The sequence below is a fragment of the Mobula birostris genome, chromosome 26, assembly GCF_030028105.1.
Source record: "Mobula birostris isolate sMobBir1 chromosome 26, sMobBir1.hap1, whole genome shotgun sequence".
NCBI classification, from domain to species: Eukaryota; Metazoa; Chordata; class Chondrichthyes; order Myliobatiformes; family Myliobatidae; genus Mobula; species Mobula birostris.
In genome coordinates, this window is record NC_092395.1 from 33,183,684 (window position 1) to 33,210,433 (window position 26,750).

At 41.8% G+C, this 26,750-nt stretch overlaps 1 protein-coding gene across 1 annotated transcript in view; it reads left to right on the forward strand.

Moving 5' to 3' along the window:
* Window positions 1-26,750, forward strand: part of grin3bb (glutamate receptor, ionotropic, N-methyl-D-aspartate 3Bb) — a 102,867-nt gene that overhangs the window by 62,033 nt on the left and 14,084 nt on the right. Inside the window, exons 3-4 of the mRNA XM_072243868.1 lie at window positions 498-1,545; window positions 26,498-26,643. Coding sequence (XP_072099969.1) covers window positions 498-1,545; window positions 26,498-26,643 — 1,194 coding nt within the window. The remainder of the gene's footprint in view (window positions 1-497; window positions 1,546-26,497; window positions 26,644-26,750) is intronic.

The window sequence follows — 26,750 nt, forward strand, 5'->3', positions numbered from 1 at the left end:
TTTAGAGAATCTGGGAGGGATTTTCTAAATATATCCCCCCAAATGAGCATATTTTTTCCCTTTCTTCATTGTATTCACCTCCTCCTATTCCCCTCACCTTTGCCACACTCAGTAATTAGTTTTGAGTGATTAAATGGGATGGTGGTGCATAAAATTTTATGTGTAAATAATTTTGCTCCATCTCAGCCTGAAATCTCTCCATAGATGCTTCCTGAGCTGCTGAGTTCCTGCAACATTTTGTATGTGTTGCTCCAGTTTTCTTCCTTCCATTCTTGGCAGCCATGGCTCTTGTTGTCAGTGACCTAAGCTCCTTAAAACTCTCTGGCCCTATTCTCTTCAAAGCCTACTATTTGACTAAGATTTAAATCACTTGCCCTACTGTGACAGACCTTGCTGGGCTCAGTGTTTAGCATGGTGGCTCTGATAAGATGTTTTAGCACATTAAAGGAACTAGATGAATGCAAGATTTTTTTCCATTTCCCCCACCCCCTTTCCAGGTTTTTGGCAAATACATCATTTGAAGGAGTGACGGGTTATATCCACGTACAGGAGACATCACATATTCACAGCAACCACCGCTACCATATCTGGAATCTACGGCAAGACCCATTAGGAAAACCTACCTGGGTCAGAGTTGGCAAATGGAACCAACAGAAGATTGAGATTGAACAAGGCATATGGCCCAACAGAATTCAAAATGAAGTGAACGAGGACAGTAGTTCCTCAAGCTTCAAGTTCCGTGTCGTCACATTGGTGGAGCTGCCGTTTATTTTCACCAGGGAGGTTGACATTGATGGCAATTGTCCAGCTGGCCACTTATGTTTGGACCCTCACACCAAAGACCCTGTGGTGTTGGCACAGCTGTTTGAGGAGCTGAACAATGAAAATGGTTCTGTGCCAACAGAGTACAAGAAATGTTGCTATGGTTACTGCATGGACCTCCTGGAGCAGTTGTCGAATGACCTGGGATTTGAATTTGACCTTTACATTGTTGGAGATGGGAAGTATGGTGCCTGGAAAAATGGAAGATGGACTGGACTGGTAGGCGATCTCCTCAGTGGGGCTGCCCACATGGCAGTCACCTCCTTTAGCATCAATTCAGCACGTAGCAGAGTGATAGATTTTACTAGTCCCTTCTATTCCACCAGTTTGGGAATCCTGGTGAGGTCAAAGGACACAGCAGCTCCCATTGGTGCTTTCATGTGGCCATTACACTGGACAATGTGGGTTGGGATTTTTGTAGCACTCCACATCACAGCCCTGTTTCTCACACTTTATGAGTGGAAGAGTCCATTTGGAATGACCCCCAAAGGAAGAAACAGAATAAAAGTGTTCTCATATTCATCGGCACTTAACTTATGTTATGCAATCCTCTTTGGACGGACTGTTTCTAGTAAGACACCTAAATGCTGGACTGGACGTTTTTTAATGAACCTTTGGGCAATCTTCTGCCTCCTTGTCCTATCCAGTTATACAGCCAACTTGGCAGCAGTTATGGTGGGAGAGAAAACTTTTGAGGAACTATCCGGGATTCACGATGATAAGGTAAGAGGTTCAGTAAAAAGAATATGAAAATGCAATTGATAATATAATTCCATAAACTTTCCTAAGGTAACATAGGTTTATTAAATTAAAATGGCAATTGAATTATTGATTTGGCTGCCTACTTTGCATATGCAGGGGCAGGCATTGAGGAACTACCATAATGAAGTTTCTGAGTTTATTTTGGGTGGGTTGTTCTGGACTAGGGAGGAAAAAATAAACCTCTGTGGGTTCTTGCTTCAAATTACTATATACTGATGCCTACTAGAAAGTGCATATAAGGTGCACGTGGATGGAAATGGGTTTAAATCAACTATTATTCAGAACCCAACCCCAATAACTTTGATCAAGCATTCAGGTTGAATTGTTAAAAAGAGGAATGCCTGGATTTTTTTTGCTTCCTTACAAAGTGAATGCACAGAAAACTGTTTTAAGTTTTGAATGGACCAGGAGGGCAAATTATGGCAAGAATGCTGACTATAAAAGCACCTGGGTGCCTGCATCATTCTGCACTCCTCACTCAATGCTCAGCCTCCCTCAACGCTTGAGAATAATTCAAGGATGGAAACTACCTTGTCACTCCAGTTGTGCTTGCACCTCTGCCTGGGGATTAGTCTGCAAAATTATCATAGGCACTCACTATTTTCAATTTAACTGGACTCATCACTTAATTCAATGTGTAAAGTAAATTTATTATCAAAGTATGTAAATGTTACCATATTTTACCCTGAGATTCACTTTCTCACAGGCATTTTCAGTAGAACAGAGAAATACAGTAGAACCAAAGAAAAACTATGCACAAAGACTAACAACCAATGTTCAAAAGAAAAACTGGGCTGAGAAAAAGAAACAAATAATAAATAAATACTACTGAGAACTTGAATTGTAGTGTCTTTGAAAGTGAGTCCATAGGTTATGGAAACAGTTCAGTGTTTTTTTTTAAGCGTGTCATACCAGACATTCATCCATTCTTGTCTGGCACGTGGTATCAGTATTAATCGGGTCACATTATGAACGTTCCTAACTCGACCCATGTATATTTTTTACGAGGCCGAGTGGCTAGCTTGACACTCAACCCAGCACGCATGGAAAGCATGCTCGGGGGTGGCCTGACCTGGATTCGAACTCGGGAACCTTCGCTCCGGAGTCCGGCACTGATCTCACTGTGCCACCAGCCAGCCAGTTCAGTGAGTTAAGTTATCCGAGCTACTTCAGGAACCTGAACGTTGTAGGGTAATAGCTATTCCTGAACCCGGTGGTGTGGGACCTAAGTTCCTGCAGCTCCTTCCTGATGGCAGCAGTGAAAGGAGAACATGGTTTGGATGGTGCGGGCCCTTGATAATGAATGCTGTTTTCTTGTGGCAACACTCCTTATAGATGTGCTCAGTGGTGGGAAGGGCTTTACCTGTGATGGACTGGGCCATATCCACCACTTCTCCATTCTTGGACATTGGATTTCCATACCAGGCAGAGGTGCAATCAGTCAGGATATAGAATCTATGGAATTCTGACTAATTTTAGAAAAATATGTATGTGAAATGTTTGATTCTATCCATCTTCATGAGAAGAACATTTATTTTCCATGCTCAGAGTCTGAACTGAGCCTTCACTTACATCACAAACATTAATTCTAAAGCAAATCTATTTATTATCCCTAAATCTTGGAGCACAGAGATGATTATTTAAAATAGTGTAACAGGAACACCTGTTGACAGAACATTAGAAGATTGGAAAGTTTTTGACAAGAACAGACCACTCAACCCAACAAAGCTTGCCAATTTCCTATTCACATAGTGTGTTGAAATAACTATTGAGTCTAGATTTGAAAGTCTCTAAGGTACTACTCTCAACTACACAACTAGGTAGTTTGTTCCATGTGTCCACAACTCGCGGCAGAAATGCTTCCTGATGCTGGTCTGAAATCTCCCTTTAACTAGTCTCCACCAGTAACCTTGATGATGGATTAATTTTGAAGTTGCAGATGGCAGCCACCTTACTTATACCCTTAATGATTTTGAACACTTCTATCATGTCTCCACTCATTCTATGACTACGTAGGATAAAAAGATTTAATTATTTTAATCTTCTTTCATAGCTCCTATCCTGGAATGGGTTTAGTCACCATTCTCTGAACTCTCTCCAGTGCCTTCACATCCTTCACAAAATATGGCGACCAAAATTGTGCACAGTACTCAAGGTGTGGCCTCACAAACACATCATATAGCTTACAGAGAATGTCTCTAGACTTGAACTCCACTGAGCACATTTCATAGCCCAACATTCTATTAGTCTTCCTAATCGCTTCTGTGCATTGTCTAGATATTGATAGTGATGAGCCTTCCATGACACCCAAATTCTTTCTAACTCAAGACCCTCCCATTGTATATTTATTTCTAATATTTCTACTTTCTATATGTAATACTATACATTTACTTACATTATATTTCATTTGCCATTTATCTACTCACATCTGAATTTTGTTTAGATCTAACTGTATTGATTCTACTGCCTGAATGTTTATTTGTTATGTGCTTATCCAAATAACTAATGTAAATTAAAAGCAGCAGTGGCCCCAAAACTGATACCTGCAGAACCCCACTTTTTTCATTTTCTGAGTGTGAAAATGATCCTCTCACTATGACTAGCAACGCACATAAAAGTTGCTGGTGAACGCAGCAGGCCAGGCAGCATCTCTAGGAAGAGGTACAGTTGACGTTTCGGGCTGAGACCCTTCGTCAGGACTAACTGAAGGAAGAGTGAGTAAGAGATTTGAAAGTGGGAGGGGGAGGGGGAGATCCAAAATGATAGGAGAAGACAGGAGGGGGAGGGATGGAGCCAAGAGCTGGACAGGTGATTGGCAAAAGGGATATGAGAGGATACACGTTCCAAGAAAGGATATATGGCTGTGATAACGAGTCTGAGTCAAAAGTGTGGTCGAAAAGTTGAAGAGCCGAAGAAATTACAGATGGGGAGCAGTGAGAGATGGTTTCACTGAACTCCTTTCTTGGAACGTGTATCCTCTCATATCCCTTTTGCCAATCAACTGTCCAGCTCTTGGTTCCATCCCTCCCCCTCCTGTCTTCTCCTATCATTTCGGATCTCCCCCTCCCCCTCCCACTTTCAAATCTCTTACTAGCTCTTCTTTCAGTTAATCCTGACCAAGTGTCTCGGCCCGAAATGTCGACTGCACCTCTTCCTAGAGATGCTGCCTGACCTGCTGCATTCACCAGCAACTTTTATGTGTCTCACTATGACTCGTTGTTTTCTGTTTTTGAGCCAGTTCTGCACCCATTTGCACACCTTACCCTGAATCCCTAGCTCCTGTAATTTGATTATTAATCTCTTGTGGAATACCTTGTCAAAAGCCCCCGAAGAGTCCAAGTAAATTATATCAACCACTCTATTGTTACCATAAATTTTTGCCTCTTCATAGAATTCCAGCATATTGGTAAAGCATGTGTTCCCCTTTTTTGAACCCATGCTGACTTTCTGCTAACATGCCTGTTCTTATCAATTGCTTTTCCATCTCCTTCTTTATTAACGTTTCCATTATTATGCTGGCCTATATTTACCAGAGTCAGTGCGATCACCTTCTTATATACTTTGACAACGTTAGCCCATTTCCAGTCCTTAGGGTCTTCACCAGTCTTCACTGACTTTTGAAAAATTCATGTTAGGGGTTTGTTTATATAATCACAGACCTCCTTAAGCACCCTTGGATATATGTTGTCTGGCCCTGGAGACTTATTACATTACAGCTTTTACAGCTGAGGCAGGACCTCACTTTCTAAGTCACTTAAAAGAACCTTATTTTTCTCTACACTTACTGGCATATTGCTAACATCTTCGCAGGTGAATACTATAGCAAAATATGAGTTAAGAGTGTCCGCTATGTTCTTCTCTGTTTAATCTTAAAACCCCACCATTATTCCTAATACACTTACCTTCCGACTTGATTTTTCTTCCACTAAAGTATTGAAAAAGTCTCCTGGGGTTAATTTTATCATTATCAGAAATATCCTTATCAACCTGTCTTTAGGCAATCTGAATTTCCTTCCTGACTACATTTATGTAATATATCTTGACTTGATACAGTATATTCTCCAAAAAAATTTTGAGACTAACAATGTTATGATCACTTGTTCTTAAAGGCTCAACAACTTCCGTACTCAAAATTCTATCCTGATTGTTACAAAATATCAAATATAGACAGGCCTCCCCTCTTGTTGGGGAGTTAACATACTGGATCTAAAAACAATCATTCAATAACTCAGTGAAATCATTTTCCTATAATCCATTAGTCACTGGGCTCTCCCACTCAGTATTTGGGAAATTAAAGTCTCCCGTAACTGTAACATCACCCTCAGAACTTGCTTTTTTAATATTCTGTTGGAGTTGTTTATTAAAATCACTATCAACATTCGGGGGTCTATGACATACACCCAATGCTATTCCTTTATCCTTATAGCTTTCAATTCTCACTCAGGTATCTTCACTAAGTCTCGATTCATCTCCTGTCATAAGCAGCCTCACATTTAAATGATCTCTTATCTATATGGCTACTCCTCCACCTTTACAATCTTGGCTATCTTTCCTAAGTAACGTATATACCTTAGTAATTCATTACCATCCGTTGAGGTCAGCCAGATTTCAGTTATTGCTATTATATCATACTTATATGCATTTGCATATAATTCCAGCTCATTTATTTTATTCTTAATACTTCTTGTATTTATACAGGCCATCTAGTCTATTCCTGATGTTTTTCATCCTATTCTGACCTATTTTTATATTTTTGAAGAAATAGTGTTTCATAGGATTTGTAATTTGCTGGTCTCTGAGGCTGAGGAAGACTATTTTACAGGTTGCATTAAAATCACTAGAGGTTAAACTGATCTATTATGTTACCTCCTAAGGCCTTAAATTTGTGACCAGGAAGCACACACTCTCTTCTAACTGGAGTACATAGCTTGACATATTGGGTATGTGGAAATTAGGCTATTCCTGTGTCCAGTTTAAGACATTTACACTCCAATGGGTGATGTGGATCTCATCTTCAATGCTGATCTGTTCTGGTACAACTTGCATTTCTCCTCAACTACCTCAACATTGTGTTTGATTCTCTTTGCAAGTTCACACCGACAGGTAAAAAGGCTTATATGATCCTTTACACAAACACGAGGAAATCTGCAGATGCTGGAAATTCGAGCGACACACACAAAATGCTGGTGGAACGCAGCAGGCCAGACAGCATCCATAGGAAGAAGCACAGTCGACGTCCTGACGAAGGGTCTTGGCCCGAAACGTCGACTGTGCTTCTTCCTATGGATGCTGTCTGGCCTGCTGCGTTCCACCAGCATTTCATGTGTGTTGCTTATATGATCCTTTATTCAATTTTGTCACAACCTAAACAGGATGTACCACAAACTAGGTACTGTACCCAGGCAGGATAAGTAAATCTCCAGCCTAGATGACCCTGCAAGGTGCTTCTCATGAATGTGTGGACTACTCACAGTCACATTGACCATGTTATCATCTCTGGGCATCCACAGAAAGGGCAGATCTGGCAAATATGGCATCCTTGGGGTCCTGTTGCCAAGGACTGGCACTACTCTTCAAAGATGCATCTCGACTCCAATGCAGTGGAATAAACTGGGCCCATCAATGCCCTCTCTTGGCTGATTGTTGCTGCATATTGCAGATGGTAACAAGGCACCCCCCCACCTACCCTGTACTCTAGGCCCACCCTCACTTGAATAAGCTGGCCAGTCCTGAAGAACAGGATTTGGCTAGATCTGTAAAAGATGGTTGAAAACAGAAGGTCAAGGTCAAAGTAAATTTAAATTTCAAAAGTTATATGTCCCCATATACCACATTGAGATCAATTTTCTTACAGGCACTTACAGGAAAATAAAGAAATACGATAGAACTTATGACTCATGGACTTCAGTCTTCTTTCTTCTGTAGTTGATAAACAGTTCTTTGGTTGTGCAGATGTTGATGAGAGGTTGTTGTTGTGGCACCAGTCAGCCAGGTTTTCAATCTCCCTCCTACATTGTGGGCATGTAGCCAAGTGGTTAAGGCATTGGACTTGCGACCTGAAGGTCGTGAGTTCGAGCCCCAGCCGAGGGAACATGTTGTGTCCTTGAGCAAGGCACTTAATCATACATTGCTCTGCGACGACACTGGTGCCAAGCTGTATGGGTCCTAATGCCCTTCCCTTGGACAACATTGGTGTCATGAAGAGGGGAGACTTGCAGCATGGGCAACTGCTGGTCTTCCATACAACCTTGCCCAGGCCTGCGCCCTGGAGAGTGAAGACTTTCCAGGCGCAGATCCATGGTCTTGTAAGACTAGTGGATGCCTACATACCGATTCATCACTGCCTTTCATTTGGTCAATGATAGTAGTGTTGCCAGCAAACTTAAATTCAGCATTGGAACTTGGTAGTGTGGAGGAGCAGAGGGATCTGGGGGTTCAGGAGCATGAAGACTCGTACGGCCAGATTTGGGAACAGCTTCTTTCCAACTGTGATAAGACTACTGAACGGATCCTGACCCGGATCTGGGCTGTACCCTCCAAATATCAGGACCTGCCTCTTGGTTTTTTTGCACTACCTTACTTCCCATTTTTCTATTTTCTATTTATAATATAAATAATTTAATTTTTTAATATTTACTAATTTTAACTATTTTTAATATTTTTAATATTTAATGTTTGTAATCCAGGGAGCGGGAAGCGCATAATCAAATATTGCTGTGATGATTGTACATTCTAGTACCAATTGTTTGGCGACAATAAAGTAAAAAGTATAAGTATAAAGTACATGTCCACAGATCCCTGAAAGTTTCCTCACAAGTACAAATGCTAGATAGGGTAGTTAAGAAAGCTCTTGGGGTGTTAGCTTTCATAAGTCGAGGGATAGAGTTTAAGAGTCGCGAGGTAATGATGCAGCTCTATAAAACTCTGGTTAGGCCAACACTTGGAGTACTGTGTCCAGTTCTGGTCGCCTCACTATAGGAAGGATGTGGAAGCATTGGAAGGGGTACAGAGGAGATTTACCAGGATGCCGCCTGGTTTAGAGAGTATGGATTATGATCAGAGATTAAGGGAGCTAGGGCTTTACTCTTTGGAGAGAAGGAAGATGAGAGGAGAAATGATAGAGGTATACAAGATAATAAGAGGAATAGATAGAGTGGACAGCCAGCGCCTCTTCCCCAGGGCACCACTGCTCAATACAAGAGGACATGGCTTTAAGGTAAGGGGTGAGAAGTTCACGGGGGATATTAGAGGAAGGTTTTTACTCAGAGGGTGGTCGGTGCGTGGAATACACTGCCTGAGTCAGTGGTGGAGGCAGATACACTAGTGAAATTTAAGAGACTGCTAGACAGGTATATGGAGGAACTTAAGGTGGGGGCTTATATGGGAGGCAGGGTTTGTTGGTCAGCACAACAATGTGGGCTGAAGGGCCTGTACTGTGCTGTACTATTCTATTCTATAAAAAAACTGTATTTAGCCACACAATCATAGATATGAAGTGAGTAGAGCAGAGGGCTAAGCACACAGCTTTGTCTTGCACCTGTGCTGATTGAGATTGTGGCGGAGATGTCGTTGACAATCTGTACAGACTGGGATCTGCAAGTGAGGAGAGTGAGGATCCATTTACACAGTGAGGTATCAAGGCCCAGGTCTTGGAGTGTAGTGATGAGTTTTAAGGGGACAATAGTGTTGAACGCTGAGTTGTATTCAGTGAACAGCATCCTGATGAACAGTGTGCATCTTTATTGTCCAGGTGTGTCAGAGCTGAGTGAAAGGCCAATGAAATGTCATCTGCTGTGGGCAAATCAGAGTGGATCCAGGTCATACCTCAGAAAGGAGTTGATAAGATACGCAAGTGAAAAAAAAAGAATATTTAATGTCATTGTCACCCAACTACTTGTCACTGATGCATTTTTATAGTGATGCTATTGATGAGAGTGACTACTGCACAGTGCTAGTGAAACAATAGTTTGTCTTCACATTGAGGACACCTTTATTTATGTCATGCAACAGAAATACTCTGTTAAATGGAATGGATTCAAAATAGAGCCAGTTGTTAAAAGCTGGATATCTATGTAGCTTCAATGAACATCAGCATCAGGATTGCATCCCACTAAAATTTCCAGCCTCATAGCCCAGATTAAAGATCTCCCACATCCAATTATTAGACCATAAGACCATAAGATATAGGAGCAGAATTAGGCCATCTGGCCCATCGAGACTGCACCACCATTTCATCATGGCTGATCCAATTTTCTTCTCAGTCCCAATCTCCTACTTGCTCCCCATATCCCTTCATGCCCCGACCAACCAAGAATCTATCAACTTCTGGCTTAAATATACATAGTAGACTTGGCCTCCACAGCTGCCTGCAGTGACAAATTCAATACATTCACCACTCTCTGGCAAAAGAAATTCTTCCTCATCTCCGTTCTAAAAGGACACCCCTCTATTCTGAGGTGGTCTCCTCTGGTCTTATACTTTTTCACCATAGGAAACATCATCTCCACATCTATTTAATCAAGGTCTTTCACTATTCGATAGGTTTCAATGAGGTCACCCCTCATTCTTCTGAATTCCAGTGGGTACAGGCCCAGAGCCATCAAGTGCTCTTCATATGACAAGCCGTTCAAACCTGGAATCATTTTTGTGAACCTCCTTATGATTATTTGTTGGCAATTAAAAACAAACGGGAGGTAGAAGCCCAAAGAATATTTCAAATATGGCGGTAGAGCTCAGTTTTTGAGTGTAAATGATAGCTCCAATCTGCTAATTAAATCTGCTGATGATACTACATTGATTGGCCTTATCTCAAATAATAATGAGGCAACCTACAGAGAAGAAGTCATCACCCTGACACAGTGGTGTCAAGAAAACAACCTCTCCCTCAATGTCGCAAAAACAAAGGAGCTGGTTTTGGACTACGGGAGGAATGGAGGCAGGCTAACCCCTATTGACATCAATGGATCTGGGGTTGAGAGGGTGAACAGCTTTAAGTTCCTCAACATACACATCACTGAGGATCTCACGTGGTCTGTACATACTGGATGTGTGGTGAAAAAGCACAACAGCACCTCTTTCACCTCAGATGATTGAAGAAGTTTGGCATGAGTCCCCAAATCATAGGGATTTTCTACAGGGGCACAATTGAGAGCATCCTGACTGTTTGCGTCACTGCCTGATATGGGCACTGTACTTCCATCAATCACAAGGCTCTGCAGAGAGTGGTGCGGACAGCCCAACGCATCTGTAGATGTGAACTTCAGGACATCTACAAAGCCAAGTGTGTAAAAAAGGGCCCGAAGGATTATTGGGGACCTGAGTCACCCCAACCATAAACTGTTCTAGCTGCTACCATCCAGGAAGCAGTACCGCAGCATAAAAGCCAGGACCAACAGGCTCCAGAACAGCTTTTTCCACCAGGCCATCAGACTGATAAATTCACGCTGATACAATTATATTTCTATATTGTATTGACTGTCCTGTTGTACGTACTATTTATTACAAATTACTATAAATGGCTGATTGCATATTCAGACAGAGACGTAACGTAGAGATTTTTACTCCTCATGTATGTGAAGGATGGAAGAAATTAAGTCAATTCAGTTAGAGGCTAAAGGGTTCAACCATCTTCAGCCTGCAGCATTGTCACAACTACATTGCCACCGAGACCATTTTCACTGCATGGATTATCAAACAATAACTAACTGCACTAGATTCAATGAAAGCCATGCGAACTTTCTAGGCTGAGTGCTAAAGACTGGTGCTCTAGACTAGCCATGCATTTAATTTCACTGTTCCAACAGAATAACAACATTGGCAGCAATGCAACAATATAGAAGATTGCCCAGATAGATCCTGATTATAAAAAGAGGATGAAGTCAATTCACCTAATTACCACCCAATAGCCTAGCTTCAATCAGCAAAGTAATGGATGCAGTCGTTGACAATATTATTCATTGGCAAGAACTCACTAAAACTTTGATAAAGTTATGTTTGACTTTGGAGCTTAATGCCGCTTTGATCCAAACAGAGACAAGAGCTAGAAGTAACTAGCCCAAATATAAGGTCTTCTTTTGACTTAAGTGTGACATCCAAACACCAAGTAAAGCTAGTGTGAATGGGATTCAAAAAACTTTCTTACTTACCAGAGTCAAATGAAGATAATTGAGCAATCGTTTCCAATCGTTTCAGTGTTAGGTATGCAACTAATTGCCATCACTTCCTTCATCTTCAAAATAGAAGCTGTAGTATTTGCTGACCAGTGCAAGGTATTTATTTCCATTTTCATCTCCTCAGACAACAAAACAGCAGGCATCTGTATTTAAGAAAATTTGGGTAACATTCAGGTTTAGATTGATAGGTGCCAGGTAATATTTGCTCTACTGTTGACAATGACCAATTTTAATGTCGGAGGAAGTGTATATCCGCTCCATTGAAAATACTGAGCTTTTAATTCAACAAATCTCACTATTAATATTGTGTGTAGTCTTCCATCAATCATCATCTTTTCTCACTGCTGCTATCACGTAGAAGATACAAGAGCCTCAGTTGTTCATTGGTGCTGTTTACAGATACTGTTCTATAGATTTGCTAGGTATGCCTGCAGGATAAAGAATCCCGGGGTTGTTTGTGGTGACATGTATGTATACTGATAACAAATCTTACTTTGAATTTTGACTTTGCTAATCTGAAACTTAACTGGACTAGGCACTTAAACAATATGCTTACAAAGCATATGACAAATGGAGACCCCAGAGCCTTTACACCATCCTCATGACACATCAGGATTGTGATGAAATACTCGCTGCTCACTGGTGTGAATGTAAGTACAGTGGTTCTCCAGATACTCCTCCGAAGATGTCACCTGTCTTCCAGGGACATGTCAGCAACTTGCCAAAGATTTCTCAACAGTGGCTTTCAAATCCATAACATTTGTCTCACAGAAGGATTAAGAGAGAACAAACAACTGCAAATACCCTCTGAAATTCCCATCATCCTGACTTGGAAATAGAATTCTTTTATCATTAATGGACTATTCTTAGAACTCTTTACATGGTAAGATTGCAGGAGAACCTTTGCAAGGCTGGGAGCTGTGTAGAATGCTGGTTACCTTATTTCTTACATTCTTAAATTGACTACCTTCACCTTCTCAGTTGGAAGAAAAATCAGATGTTGACCATGTGACACTCGAGTCCTACGAATGAATTAAAAAAACCTTCTCAGCAACAGTCATCAAGTTCAAGTTGAAGTTTAATTGTCATTCAATCATACACATGTATACAGTTAAATGAATCAGTGTTCCTCTGGGACCATGGTGCAAAACACAGTGCATACAGTAACAAAATACATATAGTTATAATAGCACATACAGTTACAAAATAATATTGGCACAAGTCCCTGAGTGGCATGGCCTGAGATTGATAGTGTATGGGATATTGTCCTGGAGCCATATTTCCACAAGAACAAGAACACCATCATTCCTCATCTCGCGCTGGGTCAGGCACAGATGAAGGCAAATCAGCTTGTCTTGTGCTGGGTTGTCCTCACACGAAGGCAGTCCAGCTTGTCTTCCAGGGAGTGAACACTGGAGAGCAACCCTGCAGGGGCCTGCATAGAATCCCAGCATGCCGGCCGTGACTCTGTTCTCTCCCGTACCATCTCCACTGCCTCCTCCTCTGGGTGGCTGTACCAGGCGATGCTGCATCATGAGGACCAGGTTCGTGCAACAACCAAGGCCACACAGCTCCCTTGCCGCCACTTTTTACAATGAACCAATGAGCTGGACTGGTGGTATTTTGCATTGCCAATATCCAACAGGGCCGTGCAATCACAAGAAAAGCATTTAAGACACACGTTTGCACTTTCGTTTCACCCGGAGAAACCACTGTGACCAAGCACGAGGCCATCTTACTGGAACAGGGCTCATGTCCAAAGGGTAAAATTCCCTGATTCCTCCCTCAAATGATAACAGGTCCAAAGTCTCCATAGCAACAAACCCAAGGTCCAATATCCCCACCTAACCATATCACAAGTCCGAAGACCTCAAACATCTGAAACAGTCAAAAACTCTTGATAACACGCACAACACGCTAGAGGAACAGGACGAAGGGTCTCGGCCCGAAACGTTGACTGTTCATTTCCACAGATGCTGCCCGGCCTGCTGAGTTCCTCCAGCGTGTTGTGCATGTTGCTTTGACCCCAGCATATGCAGAATATTTTGTGTTTAAGAACTCTTGATATTTTTTGAGCCCCATCAAAACTCATATGAAGCTGTTCTTCTTCCCCACGTTTACCATAGCAAGTACAAAGACATAGAAATATCAACCTCATTCGTAAGTCTGGAGCTGAAGCAGAGTCAGGACAACCTTTACACCCAAAGTAACTTTACTATTAAAGTACATACATGCCACTGTAAATAACCCTGAGATTAATTTTCTTGTGGGTATACTCAATAAATCCATAATTGAGTAATAACCATAATAGAATCAATGAAAAGCTGCATGTCTTGGGCATTTAACCAGTGTGCAAAAGATAACAAACTGTGCAATAACAAAAAGAAAAGAATAATTATAATAAATAAATAAATACCTAATTAATATCAAGAACATGGGATGAAAAGTCCTTGAAAATTAGACCATAGTTTCTGGGAACATTTCAAAGGCTCGGCAAGTAAACTTGAGTGAAATTATCCTCTTTGGTTCAAAAGCCTGATGGCTGAGAGGTAATAACTGTTCCTGAAACTGGTGGTGTGAGTCCTGAGGTGCCTGTACCTTCTCCCTGAGAAGAAAGTATGACCTGGTTGGTGGAGGGCACTGATGATGGATGCTGATTTCCTATGACACTGCTTTGTGTAGATGGTCTCAATGGTAGGGAGGGCTTTATCAGTGATGTATTCACTATTTTTTTCAGGATTTTCCGTCCAAGGGCACTGTTGTTTCCATACCAGGCTATGATGCAGCCTATCGATAGACTCTCCACTACACATCCGTAGAAGTTTGTCAAAGTTTTAGATGTCATGCTGAATCTTTGTAAACTCCTAAGGAAGTAGAGGGCCTGCCTGCATTTTTTGTAATTGCACTTACGTGCAGGGTCCAGGACAGGTCCTCCAAAATAATAACACCGAGGAATTGAAAGTTGCTGACCCACTCCACCTCTGATCCTCTGATAAGGACTGGCTCGTGGATCTCTGTCTTCCTCCTCCTGAAGTCTATAATCAGCTCCTTGGCTCTGCTGACATTGAGTGAAATGTTGTAATGGCACCTCTCAGCCAGAATTTCAATTCGTCATCACCTTTGATTTGGCTTGTGACTGTGGTGTCATCAGCAAACTTCAAAGGTTCACTTATTATCTATGTATGCAATATACAACTCTGAGATTCTTCTCCTCCAGATAGCCACGAAACGAAGAAAAACCGTGGAGAGAAACAGCATTCTCAGCCTCACTGCACAAAAAAGAACAGCAACACGATCGTCAACCCCCAAACCCCCACTCACCCTGCACGAAATGCAACAAAAGCATCGGCCCCCTAAATCCCCCCTCAACTTGAATATGGCATCAGAGCTGTGCTTAGCCACACAGTCATAAATGTACAGCGAGTGGAACAGGGAACTGCGAATAGCCACGCTGTAGAATACTGAATGTGGGAAGGGATTGACCAGTGTTTATATAAACTGAGATTCAGGACAGTTAGGCACATTCCTCGAAGGAGATGGGATTGCGGAGTATGTTGAGAAGATAGGATGTATTTGTAGAGAGGATTCAAAATAAACAGTAGATATGTATTCGTCGATGTCTGCACATTTACCATTTCAGTCTTGCCTCTCCTTTAGCTTCACAGTTTACAAATTGAGAATCCAGGGCTTGGGGGCAATCAAAGTTCATATCATAAAGCTATGCAGCTAAGGTATTTTGAAAATAAAAAGATGTGGGAAGCCAAGCCAAAATCAGGGATCAATGTTTAAGTGACAACAAGCTTGACTTTTATAAACCTGTAGTGTGCAGGAGCGATGAAAGATAAGTGGAGTAGGAATGATGCTGTCTCTTAAATTTCAACACAAATGCGAACCAAGGAGGGCAGCGTTTTTGTGAGTGCGGTTTGCATTTAGGGGATTAGAAGGAGCAGAAAATGATACTGTGGACATAATAGGAAGAGGCAGAAGAGTAGTTAATATAAAGGCAGCTGTGACAGGGGAAAATGTTTTGGATAATCAAAATGACAGGCATTTTGTTGCATCCTTTCCAGAAGTATGATAAATACATTCCCAGATGTGTGAATTTGAAGTAGATTTAAGCTTTGTGGAGAATTGAATTATTAAGGGGAAATCTGGCAAAAGGAAAATTTTAAAGGCATTTCCTGAGATAAGTATGTTTGGTTCTGCCAAACCTTACCTAGAAATAGTTGGTACAATGCTTCTGTGCTACTCCAACTGAAGTTCCACTACGTTGAGTAGAGCAATAGGTTTAGCCCTGAAGATTGATGCTATTTAAAGTCCTCCCCAAAATCCATTTATTTTTGTTCTAGGTAGTTCTGGAACTGAAGGCTCTTTTGCACCAGCTCTCCATAAGATTTATGATATCTGTAACAGAGAGCCAACATCCAGATGTATGAACCTGGTAGAATTATTTACTGAACATTGGTTTTCCTTCCTTGATATGAATTCACTTATCAATGACAAAAAAGGTTCTAGCTCCATTTTATGAGGCAGGCAATTTCCACAATAAGGGATCTTTATCTAATGCTCATCAATCCCTTCCCATTCTATAGAAACAGAACATTCAAACACTATTATTGATTTTTCAAATACTATTATAGATTTTGATGCATATTAACCAAAAGCAGTAATTTGTTTTCAAGTAGCAAATTGATCTCCAAGTACATTTCTCATGGATCATACTCAGGTAGGAGTGTATGTTGGATGCAGTTCCAGACAGAGCAGCAGCAGCAGAAATTAAAATCTTGGAATCATTTAAAAAGCAATTGGATGCTCAAAGTGTACTCAGTGTACTCAAATGAATCAAAGGGTCCTGTCGCTAAATGCATTGTGATCTTGCTTGTAATTTTCAGAGTATTATTTTTCTACTAAAGTAGATTTCTGTGCAATATCATCTGTTTCCTGATAACCACAAGAATAAATCACATTTGGTACAACTGGGCTTCAATAGCCACCATTACAGTGCATTGACATGAGACTGCCTTGCAGTTTCTTCTAGTTTTTCCTGCTTGGTTCTTGGAACATAGAACATAGAAATCCACAGCACATTACAGGCCCTTCAACCCACAATGTTGTGCCAATCAGATAACCTACTCTAGAAACTGCCTACTACATAGCCCTCTATTTTTCTAAGCCCCACACACCCATCTAAGAGCCTCTTAAAAGACCCTGTTGTATCCATCTCAACCACCATCGCTGGCAGTGTATTCCATGCACTCACCACTCTCTGTATGAAAAACTTTACCCCTGACATCCCTTCTGTACCAACTTCCAAGCACCTTAAAACTATGCCCCCTCATGTTAGCCATTTCAGCCCTGGGAAAAACCCTCTGGCTATCCACATGATCAATGTCTCTCATCATCTTATACACCTCTATCAGGTCACCTCTCATCCTCCATCACTCCAAGAAGAAAAGGTTAAGTTCACTCAATCTATTCTCATAAGGTCCACTCTCCAATCCAGGCAACATCCTTGTAAATCTCCTCAGCACTCTCTCTATAGTATCCACATCCTTCCTGTAGTGAGGTGACCAGAACTGAACCCAGTCCTCCAAGTGGGGTCTGACCAAGGTCTTATATAGCTGTAATATTACTTCACAGCTCTTTAACTCAATCCCACGGCTGATGAATGCTAACATACCATATGCCTTCTTAACAACACTGTCAAGTTGTCCCCAACCTGTTTACCATAGCGTTCCCAACCAGAGGATCAGCATTATTTCTGACGCAGAACGACAATTTTGATTGTGGAATCTACTAGACCTTTTCTCCTGTTGAATTCTTCACTGAAGGCTATTACTAAAGCTCCCTCATTATTCATATCTCTCAACCTACAACATCTGTTCAACGTCTCCAGGATAAGCGTTTTCCTAATTCCTCTGTGGTGTGCTCCAACTCTCAGTCCTTTCCCTACTGTCTGCTTACCCAATCCAATACCCCTGCTACTGCCAACATTCACACACAAACTTCAGTTTTGCCTTTTGGCAGTCACTATTCCCTCAATGTTGGTAACTGACCATTTCCCAGCATTCACCTGGAAAGAATGGGTCTGCAAAGAACAAGAATTTCAGCGTGTATATTGTATATATTTCTCTGATATTAACTGGAACTATTGAAAGGATATCATTTGGAGATTGTCACTTACTACAACCCGCCTGGTGAATTATCGCTGTTGATCCACAGTAGTTGGCCTCATCGGCGGCAATGATAAATTGCCGTACAGAGGGAAGGTAGAGAGGTTTTTCACATTATGTGAGAACAACAACCTGAGTTTCTGAATGGACAAGACAAAAGAGATGATTGTGGACTTCAGGAAGGCATAGTTCAACCACTCTCCATTGAACATTAATGGCCCTTCCGCTAGGATAGTGAAGAACACGAAGTTCCTTGGTTTGGATCTTCATTAGTCAAGAAAGTGCAGCAGTGTCTACACTCTCTGTGGAGATCGAGGTGTGCAAGGCTCCCCGTTCCCATTATAACAGCTTTCTACCGGAGCACCATCAAGTTTGTCCTGTCTGGCTGCATCATTGCGTAGTACAGAATCTGCATGGCATCTCACAATCTCTTTGACTTACTACCATCAGGAAGGAAGAGCATTAGGATCAGGCCTGCAAGACTGGGGTAACAGCTTCTTCCCCCAGGCTGTGAGACTAATGAATAGCCTGCCACCACCGCAGTCTCATCACTAGGACAGTGAGCTGTTTACTGTTTACCTGTGTTGCACACTTCACATACAATTTCAATTATATTTTATTCACTTATTTGTGGTAATAGTTTGGTTTAAGTGCTGTGGGTGATATATGTATTGTGGACTGGAAGAGCGTTATTTTGTTTGGTTGTATATATGTACAGTCAGATGACAATAAACTTGAACTTGTATGATGATTATGGTACCTCAGGTTAGTCACAGTTGGCTTTGTAATAATCACTTCAATGAATCCATAATCCCCTATTCCTTTCCAGTGGACAGCCTCTGACATTTAAAATGGCCCTACTCTTACCAAAAATGCAAAATATAAGGAACTTGTTACTGAGCAAGAACCACAGACACTGTAGGTCATTGCAATATCTACCTCCCATCCTGCTTGATATCCTTGATTTTCCATTAAAAAACTAAAGCTAATGTGGTTGGCTGTGGCCAGAAACTCACGTCTCTTCCTCAGCTACCCACAGCCCATTTGCAATCTGCATCTCCTTTGATTCGGGGATGAGTTTTAAATCTATATCCTTCCTAAGACTGCTTATTTCTTCTGAACATTTCCACTTCCAAGGCTCCTTTCTTCTATGTCTATATAAACCATTACCACTGATGTTATTGTCCTAAGATTCAGTTTTCTGAATGTGACCCCCAGAAATGGTCTCTATAAAACCCATGATGCACACAAGTTCCATATCACATTTTGGAGTTTATAAAATTTAAATTGGGAAATTAATTTATTATTGTCATGTATACCAAGGTACAGTTGAGAGTTTAGTTTTGCATGCTCTCTTATGGATCATTTCTTCACATCAGTGATTTGAGGGAAAACGATAACAATGCAGAATAAAATGTTACAGTTGCATGGAAAGTGCAAAACACAGGTAGACAATAAGGTGCAAGATCATAACATTCTATGGACAGGAATCCATGCTATTTAGCTAGGAAATACTCTTATAACAGTGGGATAGAAGCTGCCCTTGAGGCTAATGGTCCAGTAAGCAGTTATTAAATTTTCATTATTCTGTACTATTTCGTATAATGAAGGATTGTGAGTTCTCTGGTAAAAATGATGTCTCATTTCAGACACTAATTTGGGCATTATGCATCCAGAGCTCAGGTACACACAGATTTGTAAAGTTGTTTTTTTTGTCCTACTCCACTGAGTATCCTGAGATCAAGATTAGCAAAAGCTTATATAACCTAACTCTCCCAATACTGAACTTAGCTAAGCTCATTTGATAGAACCAGAGGGAGAGGCAGTCTGCTCACAAGTCGAGGAACAGCCATCCTGCTGAATCCTACCTTCTATATCTAAATCCCTCATATTTTTAAAAAAAAATCTCATTTATGTCTCTTGTTAGCTTTCTGGTCCAAAGAAAAAACAAATAGCCTACCTAGACTTTTGCTTTTAGCACAATTAACACACACAAAATGCTGGAGGAGCTCAGCAGGTCACGCAGCATCTGTGGAGGAGAATAAACAATCAATGGTTTGGGCTAAGACCCTTCATCGGTACTGGAAGGGAAGGGGGAAGAATTCTTCCCCCCCCCCCCACTTCCTTTCCAGTCCTGAAGGATCTTGGCTTGAAATATTGACTGTTTATTCCCCACCCTAGATTTATTTAGAGATACGAAGTGAACAGACCCTTTTAGCCCATCAAGCCACACCACCCAGCAACCCATCTATTTAACAAATTACAATGACCAATTAGCCTACTAACCAGTACACCTTTTGGAAAGTGGGAGGACCCCAAAGCACTTGGAGGAAACCCAAGCGCTGAAGGGAAGGACATACAAACTACTTACAGAGAACGCTGGAACTGAACTCCAAAATCTGAGACTCCGAGCTGTAATATAGCATTATGCTAACCACTGTGTTACCATGGTGCCCAGAAGCTGCCTGACTTGCTGAGTTCCTTCAGCATTTTGTGCACGTTACTCTGGGTTTCTAGCATCAGCAGAATCTCTTGTGTTCATTCAGCAGAATGCTTCAGCTTTTTATAACGTGTGTCTTGACCTGTGCCCTTCACTTCTTGTATCAATGCTTCCTTCCTGGGGTACTTTGCCATAGGACCAGACTTTCTTCAGTACTACACCCAAGGGACTATTCTTCATTCTTCAGTACTCTCTGGGAAAGGCATGGATATGAATAGGAGCAATAATGCCATTTGATTTATCTCCTCGCTAGTCCGAGTCTATTAAGACCAAGTTTATGCCCTTGTGGACCTGCACTTGAGAACTAAAGCCCAACATGATTCTGGTCTGTGAGCTTCAGCTGGATTGATTAGGAGACAATAGGGCTGAACCACCATCAACATATTAAAGAAGTATTTTTACCCTTATTTTTCATAAAGGTGATGAATATTGTTCTTGTAGAATGGTCAGGAATTAGTGGAGTTTACTGTTCAGGATACCAGTGGAAGCTGCTTAAGTTCATATTGATAATTCATTATAGAGAGATAGGGTAAATGCAAGCAGGCTTTTTCCACTATGGTTGGGTGAACGTAGACCAAGAGATTATGGGTTAAGGGTGAAAAGTGAAATGTTTAAGGGGAACATGGGGGGAGCTTTTTCACTCAGAGGGTCATAAGAGTGTGCAATGAACAGACAATGGATGTGGTGGAAGTGGGTACGATTTCAACATTTTGTAAAAGGGAACATGATGACAGCTGGTTAGAAATGTAGCACCCACTTTGCAATAAACGCTGGACTAGGCCAAGAAACCTCATCTTGTCACCCTCTAACTGCTTACAGACTTCTAGGGACAGAATTTTCATGTGATTCTAGAAACATTGGAGAGCCTTCAGATAATTTTGTTTTTAGTGAAGTTGTAGAAATCTAGAGCTCTCCATGGCAAGTTCAAACACTGGAGTCTTCAATATAATCACTTGTAGAAAGCAAGTAAATTCCTTTTAGAAATGATTTCTGAAAGATAGGAGCCTAATTTTCATGGTGTTATAGCAGTGCTGCAGGTTACCCTGAAATAAAAATAGAAAACACTGGAAGCATTCAGTGGGCCAGGCAGCAACTATAGTAAGAGAAAATATTTCAGGTTGAAAATGGGCTCTGGTTTTATTTCAGATTAGCAGTTCCCTGTGGTTCCCATCCTCCTTCCCTTTCTTTCATGGTCCATTGTCCGCTCCTATACATTCCTTCTTCTTAAGCCCTTGACCTCTTCCACCTATCCCCTCCCAGCATTTCACTTCATCCCCCCTCCCCCACCACCCATCTTCTCCTTCACCTATCTCACCTATCTCACCTGTCACCAGGTAGCTTGTACTCCTTCCACTTCCCTCATCTTCTTATTCTGGCTTTCTTTCCAACCCTGATGAAGGGTCTCAGCCCAAAAAGTCAACTGTTTATTCCCCTCCATAGATGCTGCCTGACCTGCTGAGTTCCTCCAGCATTTTATGTGTGTTGTTCAGGATTTCCAGCATCTGCAGAATCTCCTGTGTTTTTCAATTAAAACCTATTAATTATGGGGTACTTTGATGATCTTTGTGAAAGGACCATAAATATTGTGGAAGAGACCAAAGGGAATTGAACTTTATGGTCTGTATTCAGAGAATTATGTGTAATCTGGCAGTGTCCCTGGTGTATAGCTCACCCAGATAACCTCAACATTGGGCAACACTCAAAGAATCACCTCAGTTGAGATTTACAGCCATATTGGTCTGAATCTTGTCAGCTGGTGTTCACTCATGGGAAACCCAGCATTAAGTAATGCAGAAGGCTCAAAATGAATCTTATTTAAACTGTTAGTCATATCTCTCTTGCTGCCCTGTGCAAAGTATTGGACAATTCACTACAGGACAAAACCTCAGATCAACAGAACCAAAATGAGATTGCTATAAGCCAACTCCCAAGTGGATTTAACAGACACCTCCTTGGAATTAAGTTGCCAGAAATGACAGAAGAAAACCCATTAAAACAGCAGTGTTTCCAGATTCAAGAGATCTGAAATGAGTTTTAAAAACTGGAGGAAGATATCTGACAAAGCAGGTGGCACTCCTGGCAGGAGGGTGCAGGGGGGATATCTGTAAGGGCCTCTGTGAATCCCAACCCTTATCTTCAACAGAAAGCTCAACAAGGACCCTCTTTTACGTGAACACTGAAGTGGCATAAATCAAAAAATCAAAGGTTCTCCACTTTATCAGTGAAGCTATTCCTGACTTCTGCAATGCAATGGTGAGCAGCAAAATATCATATCTCAGGAGTTGCACTTACTACAGAGATTAATGCTTTTAATTATGGGAAGATATTTAAGAAGTTGGACCTTTTGTCACTAAAATGTAGCTTATGTGATAACCTCAAAAGTTAGCATAAGATAAAATACGATAAATTGTTACACGGATGAATGAGAAAATAATGAAAGGTTGAAGATTTAAGAAGACCCCAAAATTATTCAAAGGGTTGCTAAACATAGATCTTGACTAAGATTGCAAACTACTCTCTAACAAGCTGTTGCTGAATTATAATCCATAGACTCTCTGAAGGGAATTTGGTAGTTGCGTGGAAAAAAAAGAATATTAATAGCAAAGCAAGAAAATGGCATTCAGCAAGGGGAGTCATATGGAGCAACTCTGCAGTGTAGATATAATGTCTGAAAGACCTGTGCTACTGTATGATATAATCAGCATGTCTCACCATGGCCAAACTTCAATCACAGGCCCAGAGATAACTGAGTAAAACAATACAACTGGAATAATGAAAATTTGCAGGAATATGAATGTTCTAGATATTGAGTGATTAACACAATGGTTAGGTAACTTGCTAGTGATAGATTAGATAAATCATATTAGAAGTCACTAGAGCCTCGTCTTGTAAATATTTATCAGAGATTGAGATTGGAAATGTGAGATGTTATATGGCTGAATAGAATTGGCCTGTTGGTTGAATTGGCTGAATCCAGTACGGAACTGAGTTTTAAAGGTCCAAAGGCCCTAAGTTTTATCCTGGGTTGTGTTCAGTTTGCTGATTCTAGTTAGACACCATTTTGCTTGTTCCAATTGACTTCAGCTTCTTGGACTTATGAGGGAAGAAGAAAATCTTATTGCATTTCCAAGCTTTCTTATGACATAGAAGGAAGCTATTGTGGTCCAACAATTCTCTGCCAACACACAGAGCAATACTATTCTCAAACTAATTTTCTCTGTAACTATCCTTCCCCCATTTCATCAACTCCTCCCATCTACTACCCCCCTGTCCCCAAGTTCACAATTCATCTATTCACCAGGGGCAATATATAGTGCCCGATTAATCTACCAACATTTTATGGATGTGGGGGAGCCCCTGGAGTCACACGGAAACATGCAAACTCCACACAGAAGTCAGGATTGAACCCAGGTTGGTGTGGAGGCAGCAGTATCATGCTGTCCCAACCTGCCAACTGTCTACTTCTTGCCCTATGTTCACAGGCATTTGTTTGAAAGTGGACATGTGGATATCAGGGTGGCCAAGATCAGGCTTGACTGTGGCTAGATCAGGCACCTTTCCACCGCTTCCAAACTCTATAAACACTTAACGTTTCAGCATGCAGCAGGAACATCTGGGACTACAATGACAATTCATAAGCTGCCTGAGCTATCACAAACAAGAGAAAATCTGCAGATGCTGGAAATCTGAGCAACACACGAAAAATGCTGGAGGAACTCAGCGGGCCTGGCAGCATCTATGGAAAAATGCACAGTCGACGTTTCGGGCCCAGACCCTTCGCAGGGCTGGAGAAAAAAGGCTGAGGAATAGATTTACAAGGTAGGAGAGGGGAGAGAGAAACACCAGGTGATAGGTGAAATCTGAACAAAGAAAAGGGGGGGGGGCGGGGGAGAGGAGCGCCAGAGGGAGGTGATGGGCGGGCAAGGAGGTAAGGTGAGAGAGGGAAAAGGGGGATGAGAAATGGTGAGGGGTGGGGTAGGGGGCATTACCAGAAGTTTGAGAAATCGGTGTTTATGTCATCAGGTTGGAGGCTACCCAAATGGAATATAAGGTGTTGCTCCTCCAACCTAAGTGTGGCCTCGTCACAACAGTGAAGGAGGCCATCGATGGACATATTGGAACGGGAATGGGAAGTGGAATTAAAATGGGTGGGCAATGGGAGCTCCCGCATGTTCTGGCGGACAGAGCGAAGTGCTCGGCGAAGCGGTCTTCCAATCTGGTGTTCCCCTCTCTCTTCCCCCCACCTCTTAAATCTACTCCTCAGCCTTTTTTAACAAAGCTATACTAGTTATGCCTTTCTGAGAGTGACACAGTAACTAGCATGCAGCTCTGAGAACCTGCAAAGATCAAAAAGGAAGGCAGTCAGAAGGTTTTAAAGGTAGAGCAAGAGATCAAGGCATTTGAGGAAAGAATCCAGGAATAACGCCGAGATTGTTCAAGACTTGGCCACTTATGGTGGAGTGGAGATGGATGGGATAGACAGAGGATCAAAGAAAGAAATCAAGAGCCCAAAACATCAACTGTACTTTTTTCCATAGATGCTGCCTGGCCTGCTGAGTTTCTCCAACGTTTTGTGTGTGTTGCAGATTTCCAGCATCTGCAGAATCTCTCTTGTTTGTGGTAAGAAATCAAGAGCCTTGGGATGAGGTGTGAGGTCACAGAAAGCTGCAAAAGGCCATTCATAAAAGATCCTTTAAAAGCAAAACACTGGGCAATAGCCCATCAGTGGAGGTTGGTATCTTGCATAACCCTCCACTCTATGTTCCTGTTTCAGAATGCTTATAGGAATGTTCAACATTTGGTATAAACTGAGGAACTGCCAGAGGTAGAAACATAGAAAATCTACAGCACAATACAGGCCCTTCGGCCCACAATGCTGTGCCGAACATGTCCTTACTTTGGAAATTACCTAGGGTTACTCATAGCCCTCTATTTTTCAAGCTCCATGCACCTATCCAGGAGTCTCTTAAAATACCCTATCGTTTCCACCTCCACCACTGCCACCAGCAGCCCATTTCACGCACTCACCACTCTCTGTGTAAAAAACTTACCCTTAACATCTCCTCTGTACCTACTTCCAAGCACATTAAAACTGTGCCCTCTCATACTAGCTATTTCAGCCCTGGGAAAAAGCCTTTGACTATCCACATGATCAATGCCTCTCATCATCTTATACACCTCTATCAGGTCACCTTGCATCCTCCGTCACTCCAAGGAGAAAAAGCCGAGTTCACTCAACCTATTCTCATAAGGCATGCTCCCCAATCCAGGCAACATTCTTGTAAATCTCCTCTGCACCCTTTCTATGGCTTCCACATCCTTCCTATCGTGAGGTGACCAGAATTGAGCACAGTACTCCAAGTGGGGTCTGACCAGGGTCCTATATTGCTGCAACATTTCCTCTTGGCTCTTAAACTGTTAGAAAGTGTCATTCTGATGGACCTGAGCTTCACTACAGAGAGAACCAAAGCCACCTACAGCAGATCTTTCTGAACCAAAGACCTACTGAACTTGTTTAGGTGTTCTCCTGCTCTACTGTGATCAACTGTGAAGGTGCAGTGATGAGGCGGCAGATTCTCGGAGAGATCCTATACCAAACCCACGCCCCCACTGAGAGGTGACATGATAGAGGTTAATCTGGAGGGCATAAGTTTAATGTGAGATGGAGGAGGTTTAAGGGAAATCTGGGGGGTACGTTTTTCACACAAAGAACAGCTGGTATCTGGAATGAGCTGCCAGAAGAGGTGGTGGAGGCAGAAACAGTCAAAACATTTAAGAGCCTTTTGGACAGTGCTTGAAAGAGCAATGTAGAGGGATATGGAATTAATGGCAACAAGGGGGATTTGTATAGATAGGCATGATGGTCAGCATAGATTATAGTGGGCTGAATGGCCTGTTCTTATTGTGAACAAATCTATGATCCAGAGTGCCCATGTTCTTAACGTATAAAGTGATCACTGGGGGTTCTGCTGGTGCTGTGTTCTCCCTCCCCACTTCGTCCGCACATCCCTGCGTGGAGGAAAGGCGATACAAAGACTAATTTCAGTTCTGTTACATTTGTTATTCAGCTACACCATCCATCTCAGGGGTTTCACTTTGGGACAGTGCGGGAGAGCAGTGCAGAGGACTACATGAAGAAGAGTTTTCCCGAGATGTACGAATACACAAGAAGGTTCAATGTTCCAACAACGCTTGACGGGGTGGCTCATCTGAAGTAAGCAACCTGACAACCCAATTATCATAGAACCATGTATCCTTGTCAATGTAGCATTTTATGTCCATTGCCAAGAAATGGAAATTCTAGCAAATGATTGAATTCAA